At 51.1% G+C, this 14145-nt stretch overlaps 1 protein-coding gene across 1 annotated transcript; it reads right to left on the bottom strand.

The window, feature by feature from the left end:
- Window positions 1–4091: 4091 nt before the first annotated feature.
- GIPC3 (GIPC PDZ domain containing family member 3) lies at window positions 4092–13577 on the bottom strand. The gene is made up of 6 exons (XM_083421833.1): window positions 12960–13577; window positions 10929–11114; window positions 8778–8958; window positions 6626–6738; window positions 5838–5919; window positions 4092–4484 (listed from the first exon to the last, which is right to left on the bottom strand). Exons 1-6 carry the CDS (start codon window positions 13266–13268, stop codon window positions 4333–4335), a joined length of 1023 nt encoding a protein of 340 aa, XP_083277959.1. The 5' UTR covers window positions 13269–13577; the 3' UTR covers window positions 4092–4332.
- Window positions 13578–14145: the final 568 nt, after the last annotated feature.

Raw genomic sequence — 14145 nt, 5'->3', positions numbered from 1 at the left:
TGTGGTCGTTGGTGGTGGTTGTTTTTCTGATTCGGGGTGCCGGTTGGGTTCAGGGGGGGAAGCAGCCTAGGGGACCCCCCCACGGAAGAAGGCTGAGAGCCCGGGGATGGGTGGTGGGGCGGCGACGAGCGGTCAGATGGAGAAGGCTGGAAGAGGAGGTGTTGGAGGCGGAAGAGGGAACAGGGCTTAGTGAGCGGGGAGAATCAGTGCCAGAGAGCAGTCCAGACTCAGAGGCGGAAGCAGAGGCTGGAAAGGAGGGGAAGCTCCTTTCAGTGGGGCCAGGCTGCTGAAGAAGCCAGGGTGTCTCCCCCTCCTGCCTGCTCCCCTTGTCTCCCAGAACCAGGAGGAACCAGGAGGAATGGTGTGGGGGGGGGGAGCAGCCTAGGGGACCGTCAAGGGAAGAAGGCTCAGAGCCTGGGGATTGGTGGTGGGATGACAGCGAGTGGTCAGGGGGAGAAGACTGGGAGGAGGAGGTGTTGGAAACCGAAGAGGCGACAGGGCTTAGTGAGCGGGGAGAGTGTGTGGCAGAGAGCAGTCCAGACTCGGAGGCAGGAGCGGAGGAGGGAAGCCAAAAGGCAGAGACGCGTCCGGCTGGGGAAGAGGCAAGGGGGTCTCCCCTCCTGCTGCAACGAGCTCCCTGGTCTCCCAGAACCTGAAGCGGCATGAAAAGGGCGGAGGTTAGGTTGGCTTCCGGCTGGCGCCATCTCCGATTGCATGGGGGAAATCCTGGAGAGGAGGGGCGTTAAGACAGCTGTGGGGAGCGGGGATTTTCAGCCTTGGCAACTGATCCATGGGGCAAGACCTACAGGGAATGAGCTGCTGTGCTCATTAGGCCTGACAGCCCGCCAAGTCCGTGTGGATCGTGTTTCTTGCCAATAAAGAGTCAATTCCAATTTGAACAGGGCGATTAGTTGCCCGTTCCCTCCTCGTAACGGTTTAGGGTTTGTCCCCTCGTCAGCGTAATGAAGGCACTTAAGCTGGGATTTGGTCTTGGTCCAGTATACCTGAAGGAGCGTCTCCACCCCCATCGTTCTACCCAGACACTGAGGTCCAGCTCCAAGGGCCTTCTGGTGGTTCCCTTGCTGCGAGAAGCCAGGTTACAGGGAACCAGGCAGAGGGCCTTCTCGGTGGTGGCGCCCTCCCTGTGGAACGCCCTCCCACCAGATGTCAAACAGAACAACAACTACCAGACCTTTAGAAGACATCTGAAGGCAGCCCAGTTTAGGGAAGCTTTTAATGTTTGATGTACTGCAGTATTTTAATATTTTTTTGGAAGCCTCCCAGAGCGGCTGGGGAAGCCCAGCCAGATGGGCAGGGTATAAACAATAAATTATTATTATTATTATTATTATTATTATTATTATTATTATTGGCACGCACAAGCACATCCCAGCATGCAGCTCAGAATCCCTGAGCTCCCAGCCTCAAAGAGAAGAATGGATGGGGAAGGCAGTGCAAGTTATTAGTTCTCATGGTTGTGAATAGAGGGAGCTGGGCCAAGAGGCAGAGAGGAGTCCGGCTGGGGAAGAGTCAAGGAGGTCTCCCCCTCCTGCTGTGACCAGCTCCCCTCCCTGCTTGTCTCCCAGAACCAGCAGCGGCGTGAAAAGAGCAGAGCAGAGGTTGCCTTCACATGGGCGCAGTCTCAGATTGCTTGGAAACAGCCCTGGAGAGGAGCGAAACTTGGGGAGCTGCGTGGAGCTCTTGGCAACCGAATTTCATCTGCAAGGGAAAACCACCAGTCCACGTAGCCAGGGCTGTCTGCACGGACCGGCAGCATCTCTCCATGTTTCCAGGCTATCCGACGCATCTCTCCCAACCTTCCTGGGAGATGCTACTATCTTGCACCTGGGACCTTTTGCACGCACGGCGGGTGCTCTGCCTATTGAGCGGCACTGCCCTTGTAGAAACGATGCCCTTTTTTTAAAAAAAAAGGAATGGTTTTTAAATAACTTTTTAATTATTTCAAAAACAAACCAACAAAACTTTATGTACATCACAGTCAAAGGCGGGAGAGTTGACTTCCGGAAGGTTGAGGGGCTTCCTTCTGAAAAAATTAGTGTTGACATTACCTTTTATTTTTTTATTACGATGCTGGTTTTTCCTTAACGTGAAGCTTTGCTGCAAAAAAAACAGGGCATGTGAGCGATCGGGCTGAGGTTCGGGTCCATGTAGACCTGAGCACGGGGGGGTGGGGAGCCTCACGAAATAAGGTGGTCTGTGCAGGACGTCCCTATTTTCAGGGGAGAAACGTTGGAGGGGATGGAAGAGGACGTCCCTCTTTTCATGGGAGAAACTATGGAGGGGATGGAATAGGATGTCTCTATTTTCAGGGGAGAAACGTTGGAGGGGATGGAATAGGACGTCGCTATTTTCAAGGGAGAAACGCTGGAGGGGATGGAATAGGACATCCCTATTTTCAGGGGAGAAACGTTGGAGGGGATGGAATAGGACGTCCCTATTTTCAGGGGAGAAATGTTGGAGGGGATGGAATGGGACGTCCCTATTTTCAGGGGAGAAACGTTGGAGGGGATGGAATAGGACGTCGCTATTTTCAAGGGAGAAACGCTGGAGGGGATGGAATAGGACGTCCCTATTTTCAGGGGAGAAACGTTGGAGGGGATGGAATAGGACGTCCCTATTTTCAGGGGAGAAATGTTGGAGGGGATGGAATGGGACGTCCCTATTTTCAGGGGAGAAACGTTGGAGGGGATGGAATAGGACGTCGCTATTTTCAAGGGAGAAACGCTGGAGGGGATGGAATAGGACGTCCCTATTTTCAGGGGAGAAACGTTGGAGGGGATGGAATGGGACGTCCCTATTTTCATAGGAGAAACGTTGGAGGGGATGGAATAGGACGTCCCTATTTTCAGGGGAGAAACGTTGGAGGGGATGGAATAGGACGTCCCTATTTTCAGGGGAGAAACGTTGGAGGGGATGGAATAGGACGTCCCTATTTTCAGGGGAGAAACACTGGAGGGGATGGAATAGGACGTCCCTATTTTCAGGGGAGAAACGCTGGAGGGGATGGAATGGGACGTCCCTATTTTCAGGGGAGAAACGTTGGAGGGGATGGAATAGGACGTCACTATTTTCAAGGGAGAAACGCTGGAGGGGATGGAATAGGACGTCCCTATTTTCAGGGGAGAAACGTTGGAGGGGATGGAATAGGACGTCCCTATTTTCAGGGGAGAAACGTTGGAGGGGATGGAATAGGACGTCCCTATTTTCAGGGGAGAAACGTTGGAGGGGATGGAATAGGACGTCCCTATTTTCACGGGAGAAACGCTGGAGGGGATAGAGTTATGCGACCCCTGAGCCAAGGAGATAAATAACTCGACAACTTTTAGAAGACATCTGAAGGCAGCCCTGTACAGGGAAATTTTAAAAGTTTCACGTTTTATTATGTTTTTATATATGCTGGAAGTTGCCCAGGGTAGCTGGGCAACTCAGCCTCTGTATAGATAATAAAACTATTACTATTACAGTGGTACCTCGGGTTACAGACGCTTCAGGTTACAGACTCCGCTAACCCAGAAATAGTACCTCGGGTTAAGAACTTTGCTTCAGGATGAGAACAGAAATCGTGCTCCGGCAGCACAGCAGTAGCGGGAGGCCCCATTAGCTAAAGTGGTGCTTCAGGTTAAGAACAGTTTCAGGATAAGAACGGACCTCCGGAACAAATTAAGTACTTAACCCGAGGTACCACTGGCCTCGGTCCAGTATATCTGAAGGAGCGTCTCCACCCCCATCGTTCTGCCCGGACACTGAGGTCCAGCTCCGAGGGCCTTCTGGCGGTTCCCTCATTGTGAGAAGTGAGGTTACAGGGAACCAGACAGAGGGCCTTCTCAGTGGTGGCGCCTGCCCTGTGGAACGCCCTCCCACCAGATGTCAAAGCGATAAACAACTACCTGACATTCAGAAGACATCTGAAGGCAGCCCTGTTCAGGGAAGTTTTTAATATGTGACATTTTAGTGCATTTTTCATCTTTGTTGGAAGCCGCCCCTAGTGGCTGGGGAAACCCAGCCAGATGGGCAGGGTACAAATAATAAATTATTATTATTATTATTATTATTATTATTATTATTATTATTATGGAATAGGATGTCCCTGTTTTCATCGGAGGGCATGAGATGGGTGCTTCTTTAAAAAAACGAACAAAAAAGAGCCGCAGATTAATTCTACTTTTCTTTCCTTTCTCAAAAAAAGAAAGAGAAAAACGAGTTTGTGTGTCTGGATGGAAACCAAAGACCTTGAAAAAACCGGCCGGGATAAGAGGCACAGGAAGCCTAGCGGAAGAGAGATAAGGATGGAGAGAGAGAAGATCTTCGGCTCTACTTGGGGCTGCCCTTGGCCTCGCAGATGGTTCTCCAGACTTCGGCGACAAACTCCTCAGGGAAGGCAAACTCGCCCAGAAGGAGATCCAGGCCGTGGGCGAAATCTTCGGAGCCCTGCCGTCCCTTGGCCATTTCCACCATGCTCGAGGCTGCAGGACACAAAAGGGGGGCACCAGAGAAGTTTCCCATGGCCAAATTTACCATTCAGGGTATTAAGAGTCCTGCGTCACAGCGGGTCAGACTAGATGACCTTGAGGTGTCCCCCCTTCCGACTCTACGATTCTTTTGTTATAGGAATTCTAAAGTCTTATATACACCGTGTTTTTCGCCAGACCACAAGACTCACCTAGTTTTTGGAGGAGGAAAACAAGAAAAAAAAAATCTGAATCTCAGAAGCCAGAACAGCAAGAGGGATCGCTGTGCAGCGAAAGCGGCAATCCCTCTTGCTGTTCTGGCTTCTGGGATAGCTGCGCAGCCTGCATTCGCTCCATAAGACGCACACACATTTCCCCTTACTTTTTAGGAGGGAAAAAGTGAGTCTTATAGAGCAAAAAATACGGTGTGTGTGTGTGTGTGTGTGTGTGTGTATCCATAAATGTACAAGGCAAACACATACGTTCAGTATATAAACCATGTGTCTTCAATGGTAAAAGTAAAGGGACGCCTGGCCATTAGATCCAGTCGTGACCAACTCTGGGGTTGCGGCGCTCATCTCGCTTTACTGGCCGAGGGAGCCTGCGTCCAGCTTCCGGGTCATGTGGCCAGCAGGACTAAGCCGCTTCTGGCGAACCAGAGCAGCACACGGAAATGCCGTTTACCTTCCCGCCAGAGTGGTATCTATTTATCTACTTGCACTTGACGTGCTTTTGAACTGCTAGGTTGGCAGGAGCTGGGACCGAACAACGGGAGCTCACCCCGTCACGGGGATTCGAACCACCGACCTCCTGATCGGCAAGCCCTAGGCTCTGTGGTTTAACCCACAGCGCCACCCGCGTCCTGCTACAGAGGATAGGATCCCGTAATTCCCCAGCCCCAGTCCAGGCAGATTCTCTCAGGGTATGGCTTTAGTGGAGGCTGAGACAAGCCACCACCTCCTCTATTTTCTGACTTTTACGATTTATTCTTTCTTTAGACCAGGCACGTCCAACAGGTAGATCACTGGATGTATGGCGTCAATCACTGTCTTCCCCAAGAAAGCTCAACGTTTTAGCCCTGTAGCCCCAAAAGCCGTTGACCTTCCCGCCAGAGTGGTACCTATTTATCTATTTGTACTGGTGTGCTTTCGAACTGCTAGGTTGGCAGGAGCAGGGACTGAGCAACGGGAGCTCACCCCGTCATTGCGGGGATTCGAACCGCTGACCTTATGATGCATGGCAGAATCTGAACCCAGCTCTCTCCCGGGTCCATTGTCCCACCCGGCTGAGGATGGCGGCACCCCACTCCTGGGCTGACCGACTCTCCAGGGGTCTCAGAGGGCAGGAGACTTGCCCCTCTCCACTCACCCAGTTCCACATCTCGGATCCCCATGTAACTCTCTAGGAGGTCGTCGACTTTTCCGGCAGCTTCCTCTTCGCGCTCGCTGGGCTGCAAGCGGGAGAAAGGGGGGAGGTCAGCTTGGTGGCCCCCCAGGCTGTGCCTTGGGATGGGTGGGCAAAGTCCCAGAAGATGTCGGGTATCAAACAAGGGTTGGGAAATGCAAGGGGGGCGCTGTGTCGTATGGGGTGGACCTTTTGCAGACCCTACAAGTGTCCCTGTTTTCCAGGGGTTTTCAGAAGCCATCCTGGTTTCTGTTTTGATTCTGGAATATCCTCCTTTTCACAGAAGAAATGTTGGAGGGGATGGAATAGGACGTCCCTATTTTCAGGGGAGAAACGTTGGAGGGGATGGAATAGGACGTCCCTATTTTCACAGGAGAAACGTTGGAGGGGATGGAATAGGATGTCCCTCTTTTCAAGGGAGAAACGTTCAAGGGGATGGAATAGGACGTCCCTATTTTCACGGAAGAAACGTTTACAACACTAGCTAACAGGACAGTGGTCAGGGATGATGGGAATTGTAGTCCCAAAACATCTGGAGGGCTGAGTTTGGGGATGCCTGGACCAGATGTGGCCCATTCCCAATTTACAATTCTGCAATTTTACGGGAAAGCAGTGGGAGAAAAACATAGGAAAGGGCTGGGACAGAAGGAGAGACGTGCCTAAGCTCTCTTGCACCCTTGGCAAGGAGCTGTTTCGACACCTTCGAAGCCGGGACGAACCACGGCCCCAAACCGGGACCGGGACTGACTCACCGCCTCCTCCAATGTGGCGCTGCCCTTGGATCGTAGTCGCAGTGTCTCCTTCCCGCTGGCCACTTTCCCCTCGCTGGGCACTTTGTTGCTTCGTGTCCTCTGGCTGATCATGTCTAGGAAGCAGAAAAAGGATAAGTTAGATTGGTTGGGACAACCAATTGGTGAGCTCCCGTTGGTGAGCTCCTGTTGCTCAGTCCCTGATGCTGCCAACCTAGCAGTTTGAAAGCACGTCAAAGTGCAAGTAGATAAATAGGTACCACTCTGGCGGGAAGGTAAACGGCGTTTCCGTGCGCTGCTCTGGTTCGCCAGAAGCGGCTTAGTCCTGCTGGCCACATGACCCGGAAGCTGTACGCCGGCTCCCTCGGCCAATAAAGCGAGATGAGCGCCGCAACCCCAGAGTCGGTCACGAACCAGAACTCAGTTCTGTTTCTGGCCAGCCCCTGTCTAACTCGCACTCTGCACAACACCATAGCTGTCAACTTACAGATTTGAAAATAAGGGGCCAGCAGCCTCGAAAATAAGGGATCAGCAGCCAAAATAAGGGATCAACAATTACTTTGATAGAATACGTATCTTGTTGCGTGCAAATGACTTTAGATACCTATTAGGTCCATAAATTACCATATAGTATATATTCAACACACAAAAAACAGCAACAATTTGTTGTTGACAAAGGACAGCTGGACATAGAAAGGGCCCCATTACTTTCAGTAGCTTATTTAAGGGACATCATCAATAAGGGACAGCAGCGGGACATGGCGCTGGGATAAGGGACTGTCCCGCCAAATAAGGGACGCTTGACAGCTATGCACAACACGATCGCATCAGGGGTGCGCATGTCACTGTGGAATATTGCGCGGCCCCCAGCTCACTCTTTGAAACTTTTGGGGGGTCCTCGGCCCACCTGGAAGCAGATTTGCGGGGTTTCAGACTAGGGGACCTTCCGAGCCCAACTTGGAGATGCTAATAATAATAATGATTTATACCCCGCCCATCTGGCTGGTTTTCCCAGCCACTCTGGGCGGCTTCCAACAGAACACTAAAATACAATAACCTATTAAACATTAAAAGCTTCCCTAAACAGGGCTGCCTTCAGATGTCTTCTAAATGTCAGATAGTTGTTTATTTCTTTGACATCTGAGGGGAGGGCATTCCACAGGGTGGGCGTCACCACCGAGAAGGCCCTCTGCCTGGTTCCCTGTAACTTGGCTTCTCGCAGGGAGGGAACCACCAAAAGGCCCTTGGGAGATGGACCCCGGTGTCCGGGTTGGACGATGGGGGTGGAGACGCTCCTTCAGGGATACTGGGCCATTTAGGGCTTTAAAGGTCAACACCAACACTTTGAATTGTGCTCGGTAACATCCTGGGAGCCAATGTCGGTCCTTCAGAACCATTGTCATATGGTCTCGGCGGCCGCTCCTAGTCCCCAGTCCGGCTGCCGCATTCTGGATTAGTTGCAGTTTCTGGGTCACCTTCAAAGGCAGCCCCACGTAGAGCGCATGGCAGTAGTCCAAGCGGGAGATAACCAGAGCATGCAGTACTCTGGCAAGACAGTCTACAGACAGGGAGGGTCTCATCCTGCGTACCAGAAGGAGCTGGGAGATAGCCGCCCTGGACGCAGAATTGACCTGCACCTCCATGGACAGCTGGCAGTCCAAAATGACTCCAAGGCTGCACACCTGGTCCTTCAGGGGCACAGTTACCCCATTCAGGATGAAGGAGATTGCTACAGCCATTCGCAAGTGCATTGCAGGCTGAGGTCTAGGTAAAGGTAAAGAGATCCCTGACCATTAGGTCCAGTCGCGGATGACTCTGGGGTTGTGGCGCTCATCTCGCTTTACTGGCCGAGGGAGCCGGCGTTCAGCTTCCGGGTCATGTGGCCGGCAGGACTGAGCCGCTTCTGGCGAACCAGAGCAGCACACGGAAACACCGTTTACCTTCCTGCCACAGCGGTACCTATTTATCTACTTGCACTTTGAGGTGCTTTCGAACTGCTAGGTGGGCAGGAGCAGGGACCGAACAACAGGAGCTCACCCCGTCATTGCGGGGATTCGAACCGCCGACCTTTTGATCAGCAGGTCCTAGGCTCTGAGAGGCATCTGCCTCTCCCCACCCCCCCTCGAGGGGGGTCTTCATCTCCCCCCCAACTCACCAAAGGCCCTTTTCGGCTCCACGAGGCGCAGGGTGAAGGGCTGGGCTTTCGGCATCTCACGCAACATCTTGGCAACTTCGTAGTGGCGGCACCCGACGATGGTTTGGTCGTTGATGGCCTCGATGCTGTCTCCGACGCACACGACCGGGATGCGGTTGATAATGCTGCCTTCTTTGATGCGCTGTAGGTTAAGGGAGAAAAGCAATGACAAACCTAGACAGCATCTTAAAAAGCAGAGACATCACCTTGCCAACAAAGGTCCGTATAGTTCAAGCTATGGTTTTCCCAGGAGTGATGTATGGAAGTGAGAGCTGGACCATCAAGAAGGCTGATCGCCTAAGAATGGATGCTTTTGAATTATGGTGCTGGAGGAGACTCTTGAGAGTCCCACGGACTGCAAGAAGATCCAATCTCTCCATTCAGAAGGAAATCAGCCCTGAGCGCTCACTGGAAGGACAGATCGTGAAGCTGAGGCTCCAAGACTTTGGCCACCTCAGGAGAAGAGAAGACTCGCTGGAAAAGGCCCTGATGTTGGGAAAGATGGAGGGCACAAGGAGAAGGGGACGACAGAGGACGAGATGGTGGGACAGTGTTCTGGAAGCTACCAGCAGGAGTTTGACCAAACTGCAGGAGGCGGTGGAAGACAGGAGGGCCTGGCGTGCTCTGGTCCAGGGGGTCACGAAGAGGCGGACACCACTAAACAACAACAACAACAAGGTTAAGGGAGCGCATGCACCATCAGCTAAATTTCTGCCGTGCCATCCCCTTTAAGAGACACGGCCTGTCGGACTTCAAAAACAACAAATTACCTGAAAATGATGTGTACAGCGGTCCCTTGGTACTCAAACAACTTGGAACCCAAACACTGCAAACCCAGAAGTAAGTGTTCCGGTTTGCAAACTTTTTTCGGAAGCCGAATGTGCTCCATTTTGAGTGTTATCCTGAGGTCTGTCTGTTTTTGCTATTTATTTTGCGTTTTTGTTTTTGTGGCTCTTTTCCTTTTGCATTTATGACTGCGTGGGACCCAGTTCAGCTACTGATGGAGTGATTGTGTGACTTGCAGTACATTGTTTATCGCTTTCATTCTATGGATCAGTAGTCTCATTAGATAGTAAAATCCATGTTCAATTGCTGTTTTAGGGGTTGATTTTAAAAGTCTGGAATGGATTAATTCATTTTTCATTCCTTTCTACAGGAAAGCGCGCCTCGGTTTTGGAACGCTTTGGTTTTGGAACGGACTTCCGGACCGGATTAAGTTTGAGAACCAAGGTACCACTGTATTAAAGAAAAGACGATCACAAAACATCTAATAAAAATAACAACAATATGTCATTAAAATGCAACACAAGTTAATGCAAATGCTCATATTTAGATTTCCAATCGGCCTGCATAAACTTGAAAAGTATAAATAAATACATAAAGTATAAATAAATAAAATGGATTTCATAACAACGACAATAATAATAATAATGAAAATGATGTGTACAGTCATTCAACTCTGCAAGGAGGAAAACTTGCATTTTCAGATACAGTGGTACCTTGGGTTAAGTATTTAATTCGTTCCGGAGGTCCGTACTTAACCTGAAACTGTTCTTAACCTGAAGCACCACTTTAGCTAATGGGGCCTCCTGCGGCTGCTGTGCCGCCGGAGCACGATTTCTGTTCGCTCTTTTTTTTTTTTAGAAATATTTTTTTTTTAATTTACAACAAAACCAAAACAAAACATACATTGTTTTTACATCCAAATTTTCACCAATCCTTTCTTTTTTGGACTTCCTTCAGCTTTTCCGTAAATCTTTCGTAGTCATTATTAATTTACGCATTTCTTATATTTGTATTGTCATTATTTAAACCTTTTTTTCTCTATTCCCTTTAAACAATACCTCTCACGTTTCACAGTGCTTTTTAAAATCCCTCTAGCGTTATTTGGCCCTCACTTATACTCTCCAGATATTCAACAAATTTTCCCCAGTCTTCTGTAAACTTTTGGTCTCTTAAATATCTAATCTTTCCAGTCATGATTTCTGTTCTCATCCTGAAGCAAAGTTCTTAACCTGAAGCACTCTTTCTGAGTTAGCGGAGCCTGTAACCTGAAGCGTATGTAACCCGAGGTACCACTCCCGACATGACCTTCTGTGGCCTGATCCTGACCTTGATGAAGGCACATCCGGCCCCGTTATCTGTGATGGTGAGACCCAGAGCATCTTCCGTCTTCGTCACCTCCACCTCCTTCGTCTCGCCGCGGATGTGGGCGAAGATGAAGTCCTCCAGCCCAATCTGGCCTCCGAGAAGCTTTTGCATGTCCACCTTGTGAGTGTTCAGGGTGCAGAAAAGGATCTGGGGGAGAGAACGGAACCACGCTTAAGGTTTTCTCCCCGGCGGGGTCGGCCAGCAAGGGTTTGGGGTGGGGATGTCGAAAAAGAGGCGAGGGAGACAAAAGGGGGTTGTGGAGGGAGAGAGACATAGAGAAGCAAAAAGGGTTCAGGGTAAACGTAAAGGGACCCCTGACCATTAGGTCCAGTCGTGGCCGACTCTGGGGTTGCGGCGCTCATCTCGCTTTACTGGCCGAGGGAGCCGGCGTACAGCTTCTGGGTCATGTGGCCAGCAGGACTAAGCCGCTTCTGGCGAACCAGAGCAGCGCACGGAAACGCCGTTTACCTTCCCGCCGGAGCGGTACCTATTTATCTACTTGCACTTTGATGTGCTTTCGAACTGCTAGGTTGGCAGGAGCAGGGACCAAGCAACGGGAGCTCACCCCGTCATTGCGGGGATTCAAAGGTAAACGGCATTTCTGTGTGCTCTGGTTTCCATCATGTGCCAGAAGTGGTTTAGTCCTGCTGGAAAGCGCAAGTAGATAAATAGGTACCGCTTCGGCGGGAAGATAAATAGCGTTTCTGTGAGATGCTGGCCACATGACCCACATGACCCGGAAGCTGTACGCCGGCTCCCTCAGCAACCCCAGAGTCGGCCACGACTGGACCTAATGGTCCGGGGCCCCTTTACCTTTACCTATATATAGAGTGCCTACATTCTGCATGGACCAGTTGCACGGCAACATGGGCAAATGGCTTTAGATACCTATTAGGTCCATCAATTACCATATAGCATATATTCAACACAAAAAACGGCGACAATTTGTTGTTGACAAAGGACAGTTGTGCCTTTTCTCCCTCTCTACTGACTCTACAACTTTGGGTTAATCTGGCGAATGTCAGAAGATTCCAGGCCGGTAAAAGAAAGCAGCACATAGTTGATCTAGGGAACTCCTTGCCACAGGGGACAAGGGACGGCCACCAAATTGGATGTCTTTAAAAGAGGATGGGATAAATGCATGGAGGGCGAAAGGCTTGCCGTGAAAATAGAGGCCGCATTCTTGAGGGGAGCCAGCAAGACGTCCAAATATCAGTTGCCATAAGCTGCAGGAGGGAAGAGGGCTTGTGTTCGAATCCTGATTCTGGGTTATCCATGTGAGAACAGCAGACCCTCCAAATGTCCTTATTTTCCAAGGACAGTCCTGGATTTACGGAAGCTATCCCGGTTTCTGATTGGAACCCGGAATGTCCCGCTTTTCCTTAGGACATCCCTATTTTCAGGGGAGAAACGTTGGAGGGGATGGAATAGGACGTCCCTATTTTCAGGGGAGAAACGTTGGAGGGGATGGAATAGGACGTCCCTATTTTCAGGGGAGAAACGTTGGAGGGGATGGAATAGGACGTCCCTATTTTCAGGGGAGAAACATTGGAGGGGATGGAATAGGACGTCCCTATTTTCAGGGGAGAAACGTTGGAGGGGATGGAATAGGATGTCCCTATTTTCAGGGGAGAAACGTTGGAGGGGATGGAATAGGACATCCCTATTTTCAGGGGAGAAACGTTGGAGGGGATGGTATAGGACGTCCCTATTTTCAGGGGAGAAACGTTGGAGGGGATGGAATAGGACGTCCCTATTTTCAGGGGAGAAACGTTGGAGGGGATGGAATAGGACGTCCCTATTTTCAGGGGAGAAACGTTGGAGGGGATGGAATAGGACGTCCCTGTTTTCACAGGAGAAACGTTGGAGGGGATGGAATAGGACGTCCCTATTTTCAGGGGAGAGACGTTGGAGGGGATGGAACAGGTTGTTCGGTTGGGCGAGCGAGTCTCTTCTTACGAACTGAATTTCCCCCACCCAGAAAGGTCTCACCTCTGTGGGCGAGATGTCGAAGACCTCTGCGATTTTGGCGTACAACTCCTTGACGTTGGTGAACCCTTCGATCTTCCCGGTGGGGCTTCCGTGGGCCAGCTGGGTGTGGAAGATGAGTCGGGGTCTCACGCGGGGCTGGCGGGGCGCCGGGGTGCCCCCGCTCTGCCCAGGGGTGCCCCGGCCCCCTTCGGAGGAAGAGGGCGAGGCCTGGGAGCCCCCGGTTTCCCGGGACACACCGTTCTCCATCGGCGTCCCTCCTTGCCGTTCTGCGTATCCTTCCCGGCTCGGTCGCTTGGCCCTACGCAGCATTGGGGGCCCCCCCTCCGTCCCCCCTCACCCGGACAACGGGAGACGATCGCCCCGGTTGAATTATTGATGCCCCTGGCCTCCAGGTGGAATGGCAGAGACGTAACGCGAGCCGGGCTTTGGCACAGAGCCCGGAAACCCAATCGCACCCACCTTCCAGCGGAGAATTCAGTTAGGCAAGCTGTACCCCTAAGGGTGCCACGTCTGAACCGAAGGGGGTCACGGCTGTGGGGTGGAAGAGTGGCAGGGCTCTGGCACCCAAACCCTGCACCCATCAGCGTACGGTCCTTTGCAAATAATTCCCGGTTCTGTTTATCCCCTGTCCCCAGCTGCTGCTGCTCCTGCGAGCCTCTCTCGGGACAGCAGATGTTTTTTCCTGATATACCTGTGGAGGAACACATGAGACCAGGTTGCTCATTATTTTATTTCGGAAATAATGTCTCTGCCTCACCGGGCAGTGCCGGGGTTACGTATAAGCGAAACAAGCTATAGCTTAGGGCCCCCCGAAAAAATTAAAGCGGAAAAAACCTGGATGTACATTTCCAAAATATACGATAAAAAACAAATGAAATAAAACCTACATACAGCAACAGTGTTTTGTGTTTCGGTAGGCTCCTGTGGTGTAAGTTATGGGTAGGCAAACTAAGGCCCGGGGGCCGGATCCGGCCCAATTGCCTTCTAAATCCGGCCCGCGAACGGTCCGGGAATCAGCGTGTTTTTACATGAGTAGAACGTGTCCCTTTATTTAAAATGCATCTCTGGGTTATTTGTGGGGCCTGCCTGGTGTTTTTACATGAGTAGAATGTGTGCTTTTACTTAGAATGCATCTCTGGGTTATTTGTGGGGCATAGGAATTTCCCCCACCCAAAATATAGTCCGG

Source organism: Podarcis tiliguerta, assembly GCF_965153285.1.
Source record: "Podarcis tiliguerta genome assembly, chromosome: 18".
NCBI lineage: Eukaryota > Metazoa > Chordata > Lepidosauria > Squamata > Lacertidae > Podarcis > Podarcis tiliguerta.
Note: the sequence above shows the minus strand (reverse complement) of the source record. Positions and strands in the feature narration are given on the sequence as shown.

What these genes read in the sequence shown, in the direction of transcription:
- GIPC3 (XM_083421833.1), bottom strand. Translation starts at nt 13,268, where the DNA reads ATGCTGCGTAGGGCCAAGCGACCGAGCCGGGAAGGATACGCAGAACGG. An exon ending in GGAGCCGAAAAGGGCCTTTG is followed by an intron (nt 6,739 to 8,777) that starts GTGAGTTGGGGG and finishes TCTGCTTCCTAG; the next exon opens with ACATGATCAGCCAGAGGACA. An exon ending in GCGCCACATTGGAGGAGGCG is followed by an intron (nt 5,920 to 6,625) that starts GTGAGTCAGTCC and finishes TCCCGCTTGCAG; the next exon opens with CCCAGCGAGCGCGAAGAGGA.